Here is a 21,795-nt window from a genome sequence, read left to right as displayed (position 1 = left end):
TAAACTATATCATTGTTGAAGATGAAGCAGAGGATAATAATGAGAAGTTTATGTGATTACACTTCAAATAAGGGAGTTAATTTTAAAGATTTCTTTACACACTAGGCTGAGCTTTGTTGTTAGTTCTTTAGGGACAATTCATGCATCTCAGGTTTTCTAAGAGAGAGCCTTTTTTAAAAAAAAATTTTGTTTATTTATTTTAGAGAGAGTGAGAGTGAGCATGAGCAGGAAGAGGAGTAGAGGGAGAGAGAATGCCACACAGACTCCACGCAGAGCAGGGAGCCCCACACAGATCCCATTACCCCAAGATCATGACCTGAGCTGAAATCAAGAGTCAGACGCATAACTGACTAAGCCACCCAGGCACTCCTGAAGACAGATTTTCACAAATATTGCATTTCATATTAGCATGTCAAATTCACCCAATTCTTCCATATAGAAACATTTTACATCAAAATTTAGCTTTTGAAATTAAAGATTTTTCAAGGGATAGATCCAGAAGCTACGTAATAAATTGGCAAATTACACTTCCATTCTGTTTTTGTCATTTAAAGTCCCACCCATACTTTACTACAAATAATACACATCTTGAGTGTGTGTGTGTGTGTGTGTGTGTGTACACACAGCTGACCCTTGAACAACACAGGGGTTAGAGGAGCCAATCTCCCCACGCAGTTAAAAATACACATATAACTTTTGATTCCTTAAAAACTTAACTACTACTAATAGCTTAGTGTTGACCAGAAAGCCTTACTGATAACAGAAACAGCTGAGTAATGCATATTTTGTATGTTATATGCATTGCATACTATATTCTTACAATAAAGTAAGCTAGAGAAAAAATGTTATCAAGAAAATCATTAGGAAAATATATTTATAGTACTGTACTGTAACAAATCCGCATACAAGTCGATCTATGCAATTCAAACCTGTTTTTCAAGGGTCAACTGTACACACACACACACACACACACACACACGTATTTATCCTGTATGATAAAGAATCTCAAGAAATGACTTCTCTCTCGTAACTGATAGTTAAGGTCTTGGGCATTCCAGAGAAGCCTAAAAAAGAAATCGATATGTACTGTGTGGAATGGAAAGTAGCCTGATCTTTAGAAGGTATCTTCCTTTCACAGTTAAGGAAGAAACATAACCACTGTTTATTAAGGATAAAATAAATACATATATACCTGCTGTCAAATGAGATCTCTGGAGGAATGACGTGAGTACTGTCTTTGCCAATGAGGAATTTAATTCGATCATAGAAGAGTCTTGAGGTATGCTGAGAGAAGAGGGGTTGGCTTTGCTGAATGAGGTCAAGAGGATCTGGTGAGCCCTGACAGAGAGGACTTATGTAACAGTTGCTTTGTTGACAACAATCGGGGTCCACACAGTCTGTCAAACCATCTGAAAAAAATTTTTTTTTAAAATTTAGCTTCAAGAGAAACAACATTGTTTAAAATATGCATAAATGGAGAACAATCTAGAATACAAAGGTAACTGTGCATGTTTTGAATTTGGAATCTATTAAATTCATGTTTCTCATGAAAACTTACTCTGAGTTTAGATGGCACAAACTATTTTGCTCACAAATCTTTCTTCCCTGAATTCTTGAGCTTTTGTGGGCTATCCCACATTGTTTATATTTGGATACAGTATTCCATGAGGTGTCACTCTCTATAGAAATTTCCTTCTTCCTCAGCAAGAACATTCCTCCAGGATAGCAATGATTCTTCTAATTCTTTTTGAATTTTTCACACCAGGTACATTTATGAGTAGATAATTAACAAATGCTTGCCAGCTTGAATTTGTATTTTTTAAAACATCTCCTAATATTCTTGTCAAGGGGTGATTCTTCTTTTTTTTCCCTAAGATTTTATTTACTTATTTGACAGAAAGAGAGAGAGAGAGAGAGAGAGAGAGAGAACACAAGCAGGGGGAGCAGTGGGCAGAGGGAGAAGCAGGCTCTCCACTGAGCAGGGAGCCCAATGTGGGATTCAATCCCAGGACCCTGAGATTATGACCTGACCTAATGCAGACCCTTAACCGACTGAGCCACCCAGGCATCCCTACTGGTGATTCTCAAAACAGAAGTTGGTATTTTCACAGTGAAAAAGTGTCTGGAGCAGGGCAGTGATTTTCAAATGTGCAGTCGATTATCTGGGGAGCTTATTAAATATGCATATTCTTGAGCCCCACCTATTAAAACAGATTTTTTTCAAGCCCAGGATTATGCAGACTATGTACCTGTCTGGATGATTCTGAAGCACACTAATGTTTCAGAACTTTTTTTTTTTGAATTGTAGAAGCAACTAGAGCTTACTTGGTCCTAACAGCAGTTATTTGATGAAAATACTAATAAACCTTAGGTATATGAATGTGATGAGTTGTTCTCTTTCATTTCCTAGGCCTTCACTGGTTACTCCACACTCCTGAATCCATGGTTGTAACAATAAAAACAATCACATACAGGCTTCATTCTTTGGTAGAGGAATTGACAAGGTGGTAGAGGGGCACAGGGGTTGCAGGAAGAGGGGTTACGTCGAGAATCTAATAGGCGCAAAACACTGTGTTAGGTGACTGAGGAAGTAAAGAGATAAAAAGACTCTTTTCCTGCTTTTGGGAGCTCGGAGCTGAGTAGGAAAATAGGTGTACAAACAGCTGACTCTTACACCAGTTAAAAGTGCAGGGTTACAGGAGACTACGTGCAAAGAGAAGGGATGGGAGTGGTTAACTGAGCATAAGGACACCCGATTCACACCCAATGAGCAAAACAAAGAAACAAACAAACAAACAAAGTCCTTCCAAGGTCCTTAGAGCAGACAAGTGGCTCTAATTTAGATGTTTAGCAAGGGAAAATATAAAGAAGCTAATCTTCTTGGCTGGCTGCGGAATAGAGAGGTTCAGATGGATGACTGGCTCCTTAGGGCTGCTGCAAGTTACCAGCCCCTGGCTTCCCGCTGCTCTTTGGCTTGCTCTCTTTCCCAGGGAGCTGGAGGTGGCGTGCTACAGCTGGGGGCAATGAAAGCCAGCGACACCCAGAGAGAAGACGTTTGGAACAGTAGCCCTAGGGCACCCAGGAAATATTTTTCCGCACATGAGGTCCTTTCAAATTCCCTGTGCCATACACACTACTTTGATTTAAAATGCAGTTTGCTGCTTTCTTGCCTTCCCTGTTTGTTCAGTGTATTTTTGCCCCAATTTCTACTGTTCTGTACACATATTTCTTTCTCACCGATGACTAGCTTTTAGGTGTGGGTGCATTCCAGTAAGAAGTTCCCTTCTGCTCTCCTTTCTCCCCTCATTCAGCAAATCATATTAACAGATTTTCTATAGATTTTAGATACCGCCACCACCTCTCTCTCCCGTACGTGGTTGTCAGTCTCCTATTAGCACATTATCTCTTTACTCTGCTAATTAAACATCTGGATGCACTGAAAAGCTGGCAAAAATACCGGGCTGATTAGAAGAGTTCTCTGATGTCTGGGACTGGTGCATAACATTCCGCACAAGGCAAAACTCCTTTTTCAAATGGGCAGTCGCCCTTATCTTTCAACTGGTAACAAATGGACTAGTGATCATTGGATCAGGCATTTGCAGGTTTCAACCTGTCAGCCACACAATTTGAAAAGAAATTTTGAAAAGAAACCGAGTTTAAATAAATAGAAACACCAAATGGTCTTCAAAACTGAATTCTAAAACCAAACACAGAGCCAATTCAAAACTGGGACTCACATTCCCATCTAGTTATGGGCTATAAATTCCAAGCTAATGCTTCATATTTAATAATTGCCTATTATAACGGGCTGGCCCTCTAAGACCTCTGTTTTCTGAGAGAACAGCAAGACTTCTGTTGAATCTAGAAAGGCTGCAGGCAGGCAGCCCAATAATGGTATGCAACCCCCAAATTAGAATTCAAAGGTAAGCCCAATCCATGGGCAAAGATCTACGTACCAATTATCACATTGGCTAACACTCCATACAGTATGTCTAGACTGTTACAAAGAAGTGAAAATGAGAGTCACACTGCATGTGTGGGTTTCTTTCTTTCTTTCTTTTTGGTGGGGGGTACTATTACCAGTTCTTTTATTGTTCTAAAATGGCAGCTGTGGCACCCTCCTGACAGCCAGGCTCGGGGTATCAGATAGGAGCGTATCAAATGTTCACTGATTTTACTTTCAGGGCCTGTTCCTTTTTAAAAGGAATAAAAATAAATAAAAGCCAGCAAAAGAGGAAGAGGTTAAATTATCCTGAAGGACTAAACACTGCATGCACCATTCCTAGCTTTGCCAACCTGTTAGGGGCGATGCCGGCAGGCTCGAGCGGGGCTGATAAAGATCAAGGATGCTGGTTCTTTCGTATATGCTCAAGTAATTTCCTACTAAACTTTTACTTACTAGACGGATGCCTTTAGATGAAAGAATGATCAAAGGAATATGAATGATAGAGGGAAAACCCATATTTTTCCAATGCTTAAAATGAATTTGTAAATATATATCCTTTTAGGGACAACATCTATATTACCATCTTGATAGAGATGGACAGTTAGTTCATGATAGGGTAGCCAAAAGGATTTGGAAACATGTATAATCAGTTAATATGCCAGGTGTGGTCCGAGGTACTTCCATAACTACAATTTCAACTAATTCCTACAACAACCCTGTTAAGTAGACATTCTCATTTTCATTTACATATAAAGTAGGGGAGGCCAAATATGGCTGCACAGTTGGGAGAAATTGAGAGTCATATCAACAGCCCGTATTCTGACTACAAATCTACATGATTAGCAACATCATCTAAGTGAATACGACTGAGGCTGTAAGACTTCCAAGTACCTGACTAATGTAGGGATTTAGAATACACACAGCGCTTAAGGTCAAAGAACCAGACTACGAGTCTCATCTTACTTTGCCACTCACAATCTAAATGATCCTGGACGAATCATTTCATCTCTTGGATTCTCAACTTCCTCACCTCCAAGATGGGGATTATAAAAATGCCTCTCCCACAGAGCTGTTGAAAGGATCACATGTTATGATAATCCTGAAGAGTTTGCCATTAACCAAGTGCTGCACTGTATAGACTTCAAAGAGTCTAGGGCTAGAGTCCTAAGGGTAGGTGCCAATGGTGTGCAGTGGCTGCTAAAAATGTTCAGGCCCACTTCCATTGATGGTGCCTTATTAGCGGCCAGAGGGCAATTAGCTGTCATGTAGCATAGTCAGTTCGTTCGAATGTGTTCCTTTTGTGAACTTTGCTTGGTTAGGTTGTCAGACAGATAGGATCCTGTGTGGCTCTAAATAGACACTAATGCTACAGTAAATCTTTATTCATTGAATTTCACAAATTCACAGTTTGTTATCATTTGGACAGGGGCTGGATTGAAGCTTAACCTTTTCAGCATCTACAGAATAGAGGGTCTGCCAAGAAAATTAATAGTGAAAAAGAAATTGAAGGGCTGATCATTCCAATGACTCAGTTAAACAAAATCTTCTCAGGCATTTTAGAAACCCATAAAAATAAGCTAATTCTAAATCATTCATACATTTTTACCAAAGCAGGCCCCCGTACCAGGCATTCCTATTTGCTTAGTTGCTGCTGTTACATGCATAGAAGGTAATAGGACTGTATTTCCTTGGGAAATAGTCTATAATTCGTTTGATTTTTCATCTAACCAGGTTGACTTTCACCCCAGCGTTTTGCTGTATTAGTAAGAAGAAAAAGGGAGAGACTCAAGTTCACTCAGAATTTGACCCGCTCAAATCACTCATACAATTGACTTCTTCTGGGTCAGGAGAGTAAAGTGTTTATGTGCCACTAATGTTCATGTCCTCTGGTCCCCAGATGCCATCAATGGCTTCTCAAATCACTCAGAGTAGAGGTCCATGTCCTGACAATGACTTAACTTCCCCACAGTCTGGCTCTTTTCACTCTCCCTCTCTCTCACCATTCTGACCTTACCTCCTATTATCCCATAACCCCCTTCCCCATTACTCCTATGCCTGGAATGTTTTTTCTCCATTATCGACATGGATCACCCTTCCTTTCTTTGAAGTCCAAAGGCCATCTTCTCAGGGAGGCTTTCTATGACCACCTTATTTAAAACTGCATCCCTGTCCCACACTCATATCCTCTTCCCTGCTTTTAAAAAATTTTCTCCATCACACTTAGCATCTTCTATCATACTAGTTCTTTTCAAATTTTGGTTTATTGTCGGCCTCTCATGATTAGAATGTAAGCTCCATGGAAGCAAGGATGTAGTTGTTTTTATTTATTGCTATGTCTTCCCCAGAAGAGCACCAGGCTGAAAGTAAGCATTCAATAAATATGTATTGAATGAATAAATGGATGTCTTAAAAATCTTACTTTTATGACATTTGTAAATTTACCTAGAGATTAATAAGCATTTAACTAAGGTGTCAAAAAACACAAGTTATAAGTAGATTCTTAACTAATACCACACATTTATTGCCTCTTTAAATTACTGTATTTCAAATACTAGCTCATTCATTTTCACCAATGCAAGGTAGGCAGATCTCAAGTATGACTAGCCTTAGTTGATAGATAATGTGACTGATCTAGTCATGGAGTGCTTAGGTGAGTTACGGAGTGTAGATTTCCCAGTTTTGTATCTGGCATTACTTGACACTTTAAGTGCTCATAACTAAGTGATGATCCTTTAATAAATGGGTTGTTTGGAAACAAGGGGGCTATGGTCAGAAGAGAATAATTAAGACTACACTTTGCTATGCTAGGTCTTTTGTCCCAGCCAAATCTTAAAAGTAAATGTGGAGAGGGTGTCTGGCCCTTAAACAGAACAAATGTTACCAATTCATTGTTCCTTCTATTTTGTTTTCCTATTTATTAAACACTGCAGCACGCTGGTGACATTCAAAACATGAGGCTTATTGATCCATGAGCTTATGTGTTCATAATTCACCCATGGTGCTGATTTCTAGATCTAGAAACACTATATCATAAAACAGGCTTGCAAATAGCTATTGTTCTTAATGAATGGTGACTTGTTATGAAGAATGATTCCTGGAAGATCATTCTCTTTTAGGCAATTAACTTATTGATTTTACCAATGAATATGAATATAGACCACTGGAAGAGTTTGTATAAGAGAAGCATGGGAAGCATGTGACAAATACTTAAAAGATCGGGGGGAAAGGGTTGCTCTGATTAAACACTCTTATTCCACATCTTTTTAACCTCATTAACAATCGTTCCACAGTATCAGAAACCACTTGCCTCCCTCTATAACTAGAGTGAATAAAATGTAATCTTTGTTTGATAACTGAAGATCCTATGAACTTCACACTGTTCTGTATGATCTGGTATGATCTGGCTAATGTCTACCTTCATATTCTCAGCTCCTACCAATCTTTCTTTGGCCCACATACGAGTCAAAATGACTTGCCTTTTACCTCCTAGAAGAGCTTAGCGCATTTCCACTGTAGGGCGTTTGTACATGCTGTTTCCTTGGCCTGGAGTATTCTGCCCCTCACTCAGGTGAGGCCTGCGTTACCGTGTAGACTTGGTTAGGTGCCCCCATACATGTTTACAGCACTCTAAAAATTTTATAACACTCTTTACAGTTGTAAATATATAGCTATTTGTGTTGTTTCTTATTTAATATCTTTCTCCCTTCCTAGACCATAAGCTCCAGGAAGGCAGAAACTTTTCTTGTCATTTGATCCCTAAAGCCAAGCACAATACTTGGCACAAAGTAGTAATGAATGAGTGGAAAATTGGGTACACTCCATATGCAATGTCTGGCTGAAAGGTACACATTTGGGTCAAACATTTAGATCAGTACCATACAATAAAATTCCTTCCCAATGATGGGAATGCTTTAGATCGGGGCTAGTAAGTAGTCACTAGGCTCACGTGGTTATTGAGCCCGTGAGATGTGCCTAGTGGAGCCCACATCTTTAAAAACTGAGTTTTTAAAGATCTATTTATTTTAGAGGGAGGGAGAGAAAGAAAGGGAGTGAGTGTGATGGGGAGGGGCAGAAGGAGAGGGAGAGAGAATCTCAAGCAGAATCCCCACTGAGCACTGAGCTGGACATGGGGTTTGATCTCATGACCCTGAGATCATGACCTGAGATGAAACCAAGAGTTGGACGCTTAACTAAGTCACACAGGCACCCCCAAAACCAGATTTTTAAATGTTATTTAAGTTAAAATGAAATAGTCACATGTCATTATTAGCTACCATACCAGACAGTGCAGATTTTGATATCTCCAAATGGTTAGATGTTGGATGGCCTATAAGCTTAGACGAACACCAGAAAGAATTTTGAAATTTTTAGAAGGACCTACTTATCATTAATTTTCCTACTGCGGATTCTTTCCTTGCTTTTATGTCTAAGAAGTCCTTTGCTGTCTTGAGATCTGTCACCTATATTTTCTTCTATTTGTGTTTGAGGTTTTCTTACACGGAACTTATTAATCAGTAGTATTTTTATCTTTTTTTTTTTTTTGGAATATGCTAGAAACTGAAAACCTAAGGGTTTTTTTTTTTTTTCTTAGTAGTTGTCTCAGCACCATTTATTTCATAATGCTTCTTTTCAGTACTGGTTTTTGGTGCTGGTTTTATAATACACTAAATTTTTATTTGTACTGGGGTGTGTGACAGAGCTTTTATTCGCTTGTTCTGATCTGTCTATTCTTCCACTTTGTTTTAATTATCATAGCTTTAAAATATGCTTTAATGTCTGATAAGTTCGAACTTGTCCTATTTGTTTTAGTTACTCTGATTCAGCTGGTGTAATGTCTAAACTTTTTTTTCTCATGTCAATTCATATGTGCATGTAACATATGATGATCACATTTTCCAAACCCCAAATCGGTACACATAATTAACACATGAAACTGTGGTCATCATTCACATTAATATTAAGTCTCCTCCTCCAAGCACAGGGTTGTGCACATGGTAGGTGCTTTTGGACTAAAAAGAAATGAGGTCAAGGTATTTGAAATGTTTGTAATTTCTATGGTGATTAGTTCTTATATATACAATGCATAAGATAGCTTTCCTTGTTTTGCATGTTAACAAAAAATCCAAAGGTTATTTGTTCTCTGTTCTGTTCTTACTGTTCAAGGAGCTTTTAGGTAGCTCCTAGACCAGTTGTGTCACCCACATATTCAATGCAGCCCAATTAGCTACTAAGAGTCACAATGCATTGAATCAGAGTGTAACTGAAGTCAAAGCTGCAGGAAACAGCAGCAATACTTAATGAGCATTCAAAGCTGATTAGAATGCAAAAAAATTCAGCCATTCTTTAAGTATCTGCTATAATATGGAGCAATCAGGTAGCAGCTACTTGAAGCAATTGCTTTAAAGTGATTTTTTTTGATTGGGAAGATTTCTTAAGAATTACATTTTAAAAACGAGGACCATTTTTTCCCCCCAAAGGTTCAATTGGTACTTTCTGATTTAATTAAAGCACACACACACACACACACACACACACACACACGTGCGCACGCAAACATGTATGCAAATATTAATCACTAGTCATATCCAACTAAATGAATCCAGTCATTCTGGTTAGCTGGAAAGCTGAAACCACCAAATGAAGGACATTTAATGTATTCCTAGGGATAATATTTAAACAGCATAAGACTCAAATTACTGTCCAAAATCTCAGTCCTGGGGCTTTCAGAGGTTATTTAATCCATCTTTCCATCTCAAGGTAGAACCAGATGTATATTTATCATCAATATCATCTTAATCCTACTAAAGGAAAAAAACGGTAATTGGAACTCTCCAGGAGCTTTCCTTGCCACTCCCTAAAGAAACAATCATAAAAATACAGTGAACTCAAATCAGGGTCGTTGATTTTTGATTCGCACATAGATACACAGTTTTAAAGGAATGCTCAGAGGTCAATACATATTGAGCAAAATCTTCTATACCATTTGCGTCTATATATACCACAGATATTAAGAACTGGTAATCCATCAATTCATTAATATTTAACTGATACATTCATTAAACATTTTTGGCTGCTTCAAGGTGACCTTGAGGCCATAAAAATGCTTGATAATTAAATATTTAATTATTTTAATCAAGCTGTACTTTATTAAGGCAGGAAACTTATTTTGGCTTAACCCTGAGTTAGATATTACAATCATAGGGGTTGTTAAAGTAGTTTTTGAGCATAAGCATTTTAATCAATATATCAACTGGGAAATCTCCATTACAACCTCAAATCCTTTTTGGAATGAGGCAGACCACCAAAGTTTATACCTGGTTTTATCATTTCTTTGTTATATGATCTTGAGCAACTTATTTAACTTCTCTCTGTCTTGGTTTCCTAATTTGTGAGGAGTATATTAAAAGTAGTTCCTGCCTCATGGGGATTAAATGAAATAATTCACATAAAGGACTCAGCACTGTGCCTTGTACATAGTAAATCCTAGATACAAGTATGCTAATATTACTGGTAATTATATTATACTATATTGTATTGTATTATACTGTATTGTATTGTATTATGCCAGAGTTTTCATGGGAAAGTAAAGTGAAAATGAATCTCAAAGGGCCATAAGAGTCCAGCAACTAGTTGATCAGTGCACCATGTAATTGAAAATCTTGCTCTGGCTTCCCAAATAAATTTTTTTTTCAATTGTTTTCCTCATTCAACATTATTTATTTATTTTTATTAATTTTTAAATATTTTTTCAAATTTAAGAGTCTGAGAAACAAACTGAGCGTTTTGGAGGGGTAGGGGTGGGGGGTTGGGTGAGACTGGTGGTGGGTATTATGGAGCGGATGTATTGCATGGAGCACTGGGTGTGGTGCATATACAATGAATTTTGGAACTCTGAAAAGAAATAAAATAAAATAAAATGAAAAAAAATTCAATGAATTAGTTAACATATAGTATATTATTGGTTTCAGAGGCACAGGTCTGTGATTCATCAGTCCTATATAATACCCAGTGCTCATTACATTATATGCCTTCCTTAATGTTCATCACCCAGTTACCCCATCCCCTCCAGCAACCCTCAGTTTGTTTCTTATGATTAGAGTCTCATGGTTTGTCTCCATCTCTCGTTTCGTCTTGTTTTATTTTTTTTCCTCTCCTCCCCTAAAATTTTCAATTTAGGTAGCTAGTAAACAGTATCTTGCAAAAATGGGCTGTTATCCTAAGTTTAATGTGTGTGTATATGTTATATGCGTGTGAAGGGGAAGGAGAGGGCAGTCTATCATCTTTTAAGGAGTTTACAGGAACTGTCTTATTTAATACTTACAATAATCCTAGGAAAGAGTTAATATTATTATCAGTCCCATTTTAGAAATAAGGAAATTGAAGCACAGAGATACCAAGAAATCTTCCCAAATCATACAGCAGCCAGTAAGTACACAGCAGCCAGAAAGTTTAACTTCAAAGCCCTGTGCACTGAATCACGAAGTTGCTTCCACTTAAAATTCATAAATTCTTATAAGTTTTGAAGTAAACTGCTGGCCAGAACTAGTAAAGGAGGAAACTCTTACGTAAATCCAGCAATCCTCAAAGTGGGATTGCTACCTTATTGATTTAAGCTTTATGTTTGGTTTCAAATGACAAGGTATATAATTGTCTAAGCAGATATAGAAAGCAGAGGAATCAAATTTAATGACCTATTTCATTTTAAGCTAATACACAAGATTAGAAAAAAAACTTTATTATTAACTTCATGTTTCCTTGAGTAGAAACAAAGAAGAAAGTGAGAAATTGCTGTTTTAGGTTCATTCAGAGGTGATCTGGGCTGTTTTGAGGCCTGACTGAACAATGTATTAGATGCTTTTGTTTGACTGAAAAAGGAGTGGTTACGTTACCCTGAGGCCTTGGAGCCAATATGGCTTTTGAAAACATCACGTGCAACTTGAATTAAATATAAAAATTCTATTGTGAATTGTCTTGATGCTGTGTCCTTTGAAAGATACAAAGCGTTACTAAATTAAGAGGTTGCTCTAAATAACTAAGAACAAAGAAAATGATTCCACAGTGTGTATAGTGTAGGCATCTGACAGTTTGGACAGGGGCACATGGATATAATAAACGGTATAATAAATGCCACAAATATGGGAGATGGCATGGCTGTAGCTGTTAAGAGAACAGAGTCTGAAGTCATATAGACCTGAACTGGAACCTGCGTGCTGTGATTTTCTAGTTGTGTGATCTTGGAAAAGTCACACACTATTCCCACTCTAAGCATTACCTTTCCCACCTAGAAGTAGGAAAAGTAGTGCCTCTACCACATGGCATTGTTTTGAGAATTAAATAAGACATAATGCATGCAGAGTTTGCAATGTTGTCTGTTGATAGTAAATATTCAATAAACCAAGATTTAAAAAGTAGTATGGCCTTATATAACTCAATATCGTTTCTAAAAAGGGTTCCTAATTTTCACTCTTGGCCAAATTGGTCATCACTGTGCTGGGCTATTCCTTTCTTATGTTTACATTTTGTAAATAACTCACCTCCATCATTGTCCAAGTTATCTCCACAAAGCATTTCCATGACAACATTGCAGCCTGTCCCACTCCAACCCACCTGACACACACAGTGCCAACCATTTTGATCCAGGGTACATCGCCCATTTCCGAAGCAGAGCCCTGGACAGCCATCTGTAAAGACAGCAAAGAATTAACAATTGGAGACATCAGAATGGGATTGGGCAACAATGATGTATCTACCTATAGGAAAGCATCTAATCTCTTAAGCTCCACGATGAGGTGTTGAATAAATGGAAGAGGAACTTGCTTGCTTACAAAACCTTCCCAGGGAACTTGTTATCCCTTACTTGCCTGTGCTTTTCCTTAGAGAGCCAATTAAGCATTATTAATGCTAACCCCAATTCCCAAACTCTGGTGTAGCTAAGATGAAAACCGATGGGGACAGAAAAATGTTTTTTGTTTCTTTTTGAAAAAACAATTCTTCTCAGCTCAATCAAAACTGGATAGATGATACCGTATCTAGTTATGGCCAATAAGCTGGGAAAAGACAGCAGTTTCTATGAAAAGAAACTTCCCCTAACTACTTCCAGTCTGTACTGATTTTTCCCTTGTGAGGCACTGCTTCAGGACTTCCGTATGTTGGTACGCCGTTCAGACCATGCCATTAAATATTTGTCCATATAAATGCCTCAGAAATGTGCTGCAGTTGCTTTACATTTATTTGGCTTTTTTCTTCAAGATTATCATTAATCCGAGGGCTAAGGGTTAAATTTTTTGTTTATCTGGTATCCCTCAGAAGCTAGCATAATAATATCAAGCCTGTAGTAGGTGCTCAACAAATGTTAGTGGAATTAATGCAAGCAAAATCGAGATCTTCAGAATTCTAGAGAATGACTGGATAAATACAGTCAAGAGGAAACCGTAAACACTAACAATGGTCTCTATTTAGACTTTTAATTTCTCTGGGATGTCCTACTCTATATACATATAGTTCAGAGTTAGACCATTCCAAAGGGCAACTGTGTATGTGCCAAGTGCTCAGTGGACAGATGAACAGAGATGGCAATAATGGCATATAGCTTCTGGAATTTTCACAGTAGCAGCACAAGACCAGATCTGAATTTTACTGGAGAGAATCCAATCAATATATTTTTTCATTTGCTGTCTTTGAAAGAAAATTCCAGAAGTATAAGGAGGAAAATAATTTTTAAAAAATCTGTAGATATAACACAATGTTCCTTCCAAATGGCTAAGTAACTATCAACAGACCAGACGAAGAAACAACTTTAAAAAATAAAATGACAGATGGCTGTTAGAAAATATGAAGACTCTCTCATTATATATATTATGTGTAAATATATATATGTATACATATATATATTCATGTATATATATGTATACATATACATGAATATATATATGCATACATATATATATTTCTCAAGAAGTGGTACATATATATATATATGAATGATGAATATATATAGATTTAAGAAAATAATTTATCTAGCTCCACTCACCTAGTTCCGTGATCACAGATATACAATGGATACAGAGAAATCAGGGATAACTTGGAACATAGTCAACTTTCTGAGGCCGAGGTAAAGAAAGGCCAGGATATCTGACAGAAAAACCCTTATTATCTCTATCAAAGACAGATCCTTGGGAGGATGCACGATGGGTGACTTATAAGGGGAGAATTCTTCTGCCCTTGAAAGGATACTGTACATGGACTTAGGGCCATATTGTTAAGTTAAAGAAAATGTTCCATTGTCTAGTCAAACCTAGTTCATTTAATAATTACCTGCCTGTGATATATACTCAGACACACAGACACACACTCCATAGAAAGACCAAGAAAAACAGTTCTTAAAACTGCTTGTCAATCCATTATACACTACGGCCAAAAAAAAAAAAACAAAAAAAACAACTCTTTGTTGTTAGAAAAACAAATGAATTTTTAGTCAGACTATTATATCGTGACCTGACAATATCACACTTAAGGAAGCCTACCAGAAGTAAAAACACAAACCCGAAACACACACACACACACACACACACACACACACACGTACACCCCACCCAGCCTTCCTTTCCCACATGCATATTTTCCATTTACAATATTTTTCTGTTATAAAATGAGTGAGAAAAATCTTACCTCGGACAGCATCTAAGTAGTGAGCTAAAAGGGGGGAGGAAAAGAGTGATTGAATGAATTTCTGGAGACCACAGCTATCCAACATGTATTAATGGTCTACCATCTGTTGCCTGGGAGCAGAACAGCAAACTGTGAACTGCCGGAACGCCTGCAGCTCAAAAGTTGGTACATGGGCCTATGTAGTTTGTGAATAATATTTTCTGTGGGAAAGATATTAATGGCTTTTCTGCAAGAAACTCTATTAGGCTTCCTAAAAAAGTGTCATATTTCATTAAAAGTATAAGAACTGCATTTTTACATTTCAGTAATAACTTTTGTGAAAGAGCACTGGCTTGAACTTCTTATTAGTAATATCTTTAGAAGGGAGTTCTGGAGTAACCACCTTCTGTAATCATCAGAATATTTAAATCCTCTTATGTGAAGGCAATAAACTTACTGTAGTGCGGGAATGTAATTACTTATGCCGCATCGGAATCTCACCCCTCACCACTTTTTAATGAATCTTAAATATTTTCCACAGTCACAGAACAAGACTTACTATACCTTTAGTACAGTAGTAATGTAGTTTATTAAGACTATATGTTATATATGTTATATATAGTATACATTACTTTGACAGGTCTCAACCATTATAACAAAATACTTTCACCCAAAAAAAAAGAGCGGTGGTATAGTCTGGTGGGGAATAAAATCCCACAAACAATGAATTGGGTATCCATAGGTGCACCCTTGCCTTTGCTCTGCATGCGATGTCTGTGTGCTCACGGAATGCCACAGGAACACACAGTGACCCACTTTCCTTAGCTGAACAATAGGAATCGTACTTGTCTGTCTATACCTGAAGGAGGCCTTTGTTGCAGATACATATATGTGTCAAGGACTTGGATTTTTTCCAGAAAAATAAAAGTATTTTGAAATTGAACCTCTAGTTATTATTACGGTCTTTTTATAGCGTGAAGACCGCATGATAGATTTATTACATAGGCTCTGTCATACCCACAGACGGTTCTCACAGGCAGCATCCTCAAAATTAGTGAAAGTTGTGACAAGGGGTAGGAGAAGGTAGATGCCTCAGTACGAATTCTTTATACTACTTGATAAACAATGCAATACAGATGTTCTATTGATGGTAGGTCAGGAGTGCCTTCCTCATATACATTAAAGAAAGCTCCTAATGATATCAAATGGCTTCTGTTAAAGTAGTCCTGTTTAATGAAATTGCCTCTAAGTGCTTTCAAGTGAAACTACCTATACTTTGCAAAAGGAAAAATGGGCAGTGAATGTTATGTTCACAACAAAAGCACTTCTCTTATTAACTAATGACACTTTATTCCAATGTGCCATCTTTTGTTTGAGTAACTCAGTGCACCAGAAAACAGAAAATACAAGGAATACTGAAGTAATGAGCAAAGAAATAACACAAGAAAGAAGTAAGATACTATCAACTAGGAGGGAATACTCCCAGGTAACCAAACTTTCAAACTTATGGCTAACCCTTCTCCTTTTTCTCTCCTCCAACCTCAAATGCTATGAAAAACCTGGTGATTTATCACTAACATGCTTTTCCTTCTTCAATTAATCCAATGTATTTTGTTCAAAGTATGGCAGTACTTACCAATTGTGCAGTGGTCGCCCTCCCATCCAGGGCTACACTCACATTTTCCATCTTTACACTGGCCATGCTCGGCACAGTGAGAATGACAAGAGCGTTCTTCACATGTTGGTCCTACCCAGCCTTCTTCACACTGGCAAATTCCTCTTGAGCAGACTCCATGGCTACCACACTCCATAGTACAGAGCTCTGTGGGAAATTCAGAGAAGATATGTTTACATATTTTATTAAAAACAGAGATTGTTCTTTCCAAAAGACATTAAAATTACCAAAAATAACAATCTATATTTATATTTTAAATATATACACTAAATGTCACAAAGACCTCTAGCATTTCAGTGAATTTGCAAGGAACTCTATAAAAAAGATAGTTAAGTCTCTAAGTATAAAATAAACCCTAAGTCAAATTGATTTTGAAACGTCCATAAAATGATAATGGCATTCAAGGCTTAGAAATGAAGTCACTGCCAAACAAATGTCAAGTGGGTTTCACTAAAAATTCATTAAGATCACAAATAATGTTACAAGGATTTTATGATGCTGCAAGCAATCATTGGGAAAAACACACACACACACATAGTAAAATGGTGCTCTAACTTCATTCAGGAAGAGAGGTTCTACATTTGGAAAGACAGCTTTCTAATAAAATTTATAATATACAAAAGGTAAAGCTGCCAACGATGGTAATCAACTAGTTTCCCTGAACATTCAAACAATATCTGCATTTACTTTAAGCATTTAAAATGAATCCTAGTTGATTAAAATACAGTCTTATCTGGAAATGCCATTCATTATTTGGCCAGTATAATCAAGTTGTATACTGCCTCTGCTGAGGTTCTCTCCTCTGTCCCCTTGACTTTTTGTTGAGACATGCTGAATATTAATAAAGTTATGACAGTAGAGAAGCTAAAGTAAAAGTTTGGCAAACCTTTTTCTTGACTGAATACCCTTGCTGGAGGAGGAAATGGGGGATAAAATCCTATAGGAAGAACGCAAAAAGGAATAATGCAATAGGTTTTGGGTACAACTGGCCATATACTCTTGAAAGAAACAGAGAATGTTCTGAAGCCAAGTCATCTATCTTTCATAATCTCAAATTCTGAAACAGGTTTTATATATTTAGAAGTACTGACATGTAATAATATTTGTATTACTCTATATTACCTGTAACAAAGCTCTATCTACGTAACAATGGTTTCTCCTGCACACTTAGCAGAGTTATTTTTCAGTGGGTGAGAATATTCTGATAAAGACATGAGTATGGATTTCATTACTATCTAAATCAATTTGTTCACTAATTCATTCACAAGTATTCTCTGTGGGTCAAGGTATGACAGAAGGAACAGTGGATACTGAGAGATCAAGTGAGATTTCGGCAGAGAAGTGTCCATTGAATTTATCAATATGGAAATTATCAGTGGCTTTAGGAAGAACTGTATTGATAAGGCAGCAGTTGTAAAGTCAGACTTGAATGGGTGGAACAGTGAATGGAAAACTGTGTGTAGGGTCAGCAGATTGTAAGAAAAGTACAGAACCAAGAAAATACAAAATACAAGAAAAGGGGGGAGCTTTGCCTAATAAATGATAGTTCAAGTAGGTTGATCTTGAAATAGCAACTACTCTCTATATCTTGTTTCTGAATCTCTAATTGATAATCTGGATTTCTAACTTCTGTTCTTGTCATGAATATGAGGTTATAATTACGCTTCCCTTAAAAGCCTTCTCCAAGGCTGAACTGAAAGGGCCTTTCTAAGATTAGGGAGCTAAATGGGTCAAAGCCAATCAAATCAGAGCTAACAGAAAAATTAGAGGCAAATTTTTGTGTATATTGCTTTATACAACTATAAACTCTAAGCACAGAAAAAAACTATCATTCTGGTGATTTCCTGAAAAATAACAGGACTAGATGAACAGTATCAGCAAAATGGCAGACTAGCTTATCCTTAAACCATCCCAGTATAATAAACCTTAGAACTGTAGAATACAATGTAATAATTTTTAAAATTACATGTCTTGGCTCACAAGAAACAGAATTATCAACTGTCAGAAGCAAAGATGCAGCTAACAGCCAAAGAAGTAAGCATATAAGTTAACCTTTTGGCTGCTCTAAGTGGTTATTATGCCCAGTAATGACTAGAGGCTTGGGTATCTATGTACACAGAGAAAAAGGGATGAGATTTTTGGCCCATTAAGATGGGGAGTTAGACTGAAATTCCTGCAGAAAGTAAGGATGCTTGAAGGGATACAATCTCAGTGAGATAAGAACTAATAAACTCTATCCACTAGCCCACAGAGATGGAAAGGAAGCATTAACTATAATGATAATAATAATATCATTAATAGTAATAAATTTGGGAATTAGAAAACAATATTAAAATAAAATAATACCTAATAATAATATGTGCAACGGAGTGTCCAGAATGAAATATTTCTAAAACTTTGTACTATTCAGGAGTTAAGTAAGATACTTTGTCAAGTATGCATATAAAAATTTAAAGGTGGAGTTGTTTCTAGTAATTGTGACCTCAGTAATCTTTTATTCTCTTCTGATGTAAACTGGAAAATTTAGACAAAATATATTTAAAAACTGTTGGACATTACTGGAGTTCACAAAAGAGTAAAGAATTACTGGGTCACATTTTAGGAGAAAAAGAAAACTGAGAGAGGTGAATTTTACATTTATGGGTATTTTTCCTCTAGAAGTATCTGTCAGTTCTGGTTGAGTCAGCTGGAAGACTTGGAAGCTGAGTGGAGCTTTTGTCAGTCTCATGGGTACCAGAAAAAAAGTATATATATATATATATATATATATATATATATATATTTGACCACATAATGGCTAAGGAATTTCTAATAGTGTAGAAAATATGAAGCCAAATATATGAAGCAAAATTGAAGCAACAAAAGAGAAAAACACAAATTTACAACATAGAGACTTTAATGCCCCCATTTCTCAGTAACTGATGATAGAACAAGCAGACAACAAATCAGAAAGTATATGAAACAACAAAAGAGAAAAAGACAAATTTACAACATTGTCAGAGACTTTCATGGCCCCCTTTCTCATTAACTGGTGATAGAACAAGCAGACAACAAATCAGAAAGGATATAAAATATTTGAGTAACATGATTATCAAATTTGATCTAATTGACATATATAGAGCACTACAATAAATAATACAAAATGCACATAATTTTCAAGTGCACATGGAACATTTATGAATATTGACCATATGTTGGATTATAAATATAAAGCAAGTCTCAATGTATCTCATGTATTGAAATTATTTATAGCATGTTGTCTGCCCATTGTGGACTTAAACTTGAAATAAAAACATAAAGAGGGGCGCCTGGGTGGCTCAGTTGTTAAGTATGTGCCTTCAGCTCAGGTCATGATCCCAGGGTTCTGGGATTGAGCCCCATATCAGGCTCCCTGCTCCATGGGAAACCTGCTTTGCCCTCTCCCACTCCCCCGGCTTGTGTTCTCTCTCTTGCTGTGTCTTTCTCTGTCAAATAAAGAAATAAAATCTTCTAAAAATTATTTAAAAAGATAAACAAAAGGTAACTATAAAATCCATATAATTTTGGAAATTACAAAATATACCTCTAAAAAGCTATGGAACAAAAAGAAAATCATCATGGAAAGTAGAAAATACTTTAAGTGAATGAAAATATAGTGAACATATCAAAATTGGTATAATTAAATCCATGTATACAGGAAAACTTTAAAGGTATAAAGGAAAACCAGCTGAAAACAATGACACATGCATCCGTTCCAAGAAATTAGAAAGAAGAAAAGCAAAGTAAATTCAGAGAGGGTAGAAGAAAGAAAATAATAATTTAAAAAGCTGGAATTAATTAATAGGAATGTAGAATATAAAGAATCAAGAAAGCTAATGTTTGACAATTTGCAGAGCCCAATAAAACTGAAAACTGATGGGATCTGATGAAGAAGAAAATAGAGAATATCACGAATGAAAAAGATGACACTGCTGTTGAATGTACAAACATAAAACAAAATAAAACAACATTGCAAACAACTTTTTGTCAACACATTTGAAAATTTCAATGAAATGGACAAATTCCTAGTAAACACAATTTACAATAATGAACACATACACACAAAAGGAAACTGAATAGTTTCTATAAAGAACCTAAATCCACAATGAAAAATATTCTCACAAAGAACATCACCATCTCAGATGACTTCACTTACAAATATACCAAACTTTTAAGAAAGAAAAATTGCCAATCTTGAATAATCTTTTTCAAAGAATAGAAAAAGAGGAAACATCACAATGTGAGTTATGAGGCCAGCATAACCTTGATATAAAATCCTGACAAGAATATTATAGGAAAAAATACAGGTCAATTTCACTCATGAATATGAATGCAAAATCTTAAAATGCAAACAACAAATCTAGCATTACATAACATGAAATAATCAATTTGTGCTTATTCTAGGAATATATGATTATTTTAATATCTGAAAATCAATCAATGTAATTCATCATATCTATGAAATAAAAGAAAAAATCATATAATCATTTAAATAGATATGCAGTAAGTACTTAGTAAAATACTAAACATCTATTCATTATAAAGCCTTATAGTACTAACGCTAAGAGGAACATTAATCTGATAAAGATTAGCTACAAAACAATCCCTACAGCAAACATCGTATTTAATAGTGAGATGTTGAAGTAGTTTTTCTATTATTGAGAACTGAGAAAAGATGCCTATGATAATTACTTCTATACAACATAATTTTAGAGGTCCTAGCCAGTGCAATAATATAAGAAAAAGAAAAAATGTATAGAAATTGAAAAAGAATGAATAAAACCATCGTTATTCAAAGATAGTACGATTGTGCTTATACTAAGTATGAAAAGAATCTATAGAGATAAATTATTAGAATCTGTGAATTTAGCAGGTTCTTCAGATATTAGGCTAAAATATAAAAAAGTTCTCCTTTTATCAACAACAAACACTGAGAAATATTTAAACCATGTGTACAGCAGCATATCATATACCTCGTAATAAATTTAAAAAATATGTGTAAGATTTATGATGAAAACTGTAAAACATTATAAGAAAAATTAGAGAAGACATGGATAAATGGAAAACTATGCCAAACTCATTACCTGAAAAACAAAATTAAATGTGCCAGTTTCCCCCATATTATTCTGTAGATTCAATGCAACCTCAATCAATATCTTGGCAGTTTGTGTGTATGTGTGTGTGTGTGTGTGTGTGTGTGTGTGTGTGTGTGTACATGTGTGTAAATATTAACCAGCTAAAGAAAGAAGCAGATTAAGGTGAGAAGATGTACTCTAGTCAACAGCAAGACTTACTGTAAAGTTATGTTAATTTAGACATTGGGTACTGACACAGTAGCAAGTAGATCAGTGAGAGTGAATAGAATCCTAAAACTTATAAGGATACTTGAATTATGGTTAAGATGGCATGACAGGCAACTGTGAAATGACTGCTGTTTTAAGTGGTTCTGGGAAACTGAATATCCACTAGGAAAAAAAACCCTCACCCTATATATAAAATCAATTCCAGA

General features: G+C 36.1%; 1 protein-coding gene across 1 annotated transcript in view; it reads right to left on the bottom strand.

Annotated features, from left to right (window-relative positions):
• Nucleotides 1-21,795, bottom strand: part of TENM1 (teneurin transmembrane protein 1) — a 792,472-nt gene that overhangs the window by 168,046 nt on the left and 602,631 nt on the right. Inside the window, exons 14-17 of the mRNA XM_044235713.1 lie at nucleotides 16,230-16,415; nucleotides 14,615-14,638; nucleotides 12,481-12,627; nucleotides 1,193-1,409 (exon numbers count right to left, since the gene is read on the bottom strand). Coding sequence (XP_044091648.1) covers nucleotides 1,193-1,409; nucleotides 12,481-12,627; nucleotides 14,615-14,638; nucleotides 16,230-16,415 — 574 coding nt within the window. The remainder of the gene's footprint in view (nucleotides 1-1,192; nucleotides 1,410-12,480; nucleotides 12,628-14,614; nucleotides 14,639-16,229; nucleotides 16,416-21,795) is intronic.

This window comes from Neovison vison, chromosome X (genome assembly GCF_020171115.1).
Source record: "Neovison vison isolate M4711 chromosome X, ASM_NN_V1, whole genome shotgun sequence".
In the NCBI taxonomy this organism is placed as follows: Eukaryota; Metazoa; Chordata; class Mammalia; order Carnivora; family Mustelidae; genus Neogale; species Neogale vison.
This window is presented reverse-complemented; position numbering and strand designations above follow the sequence as displayed.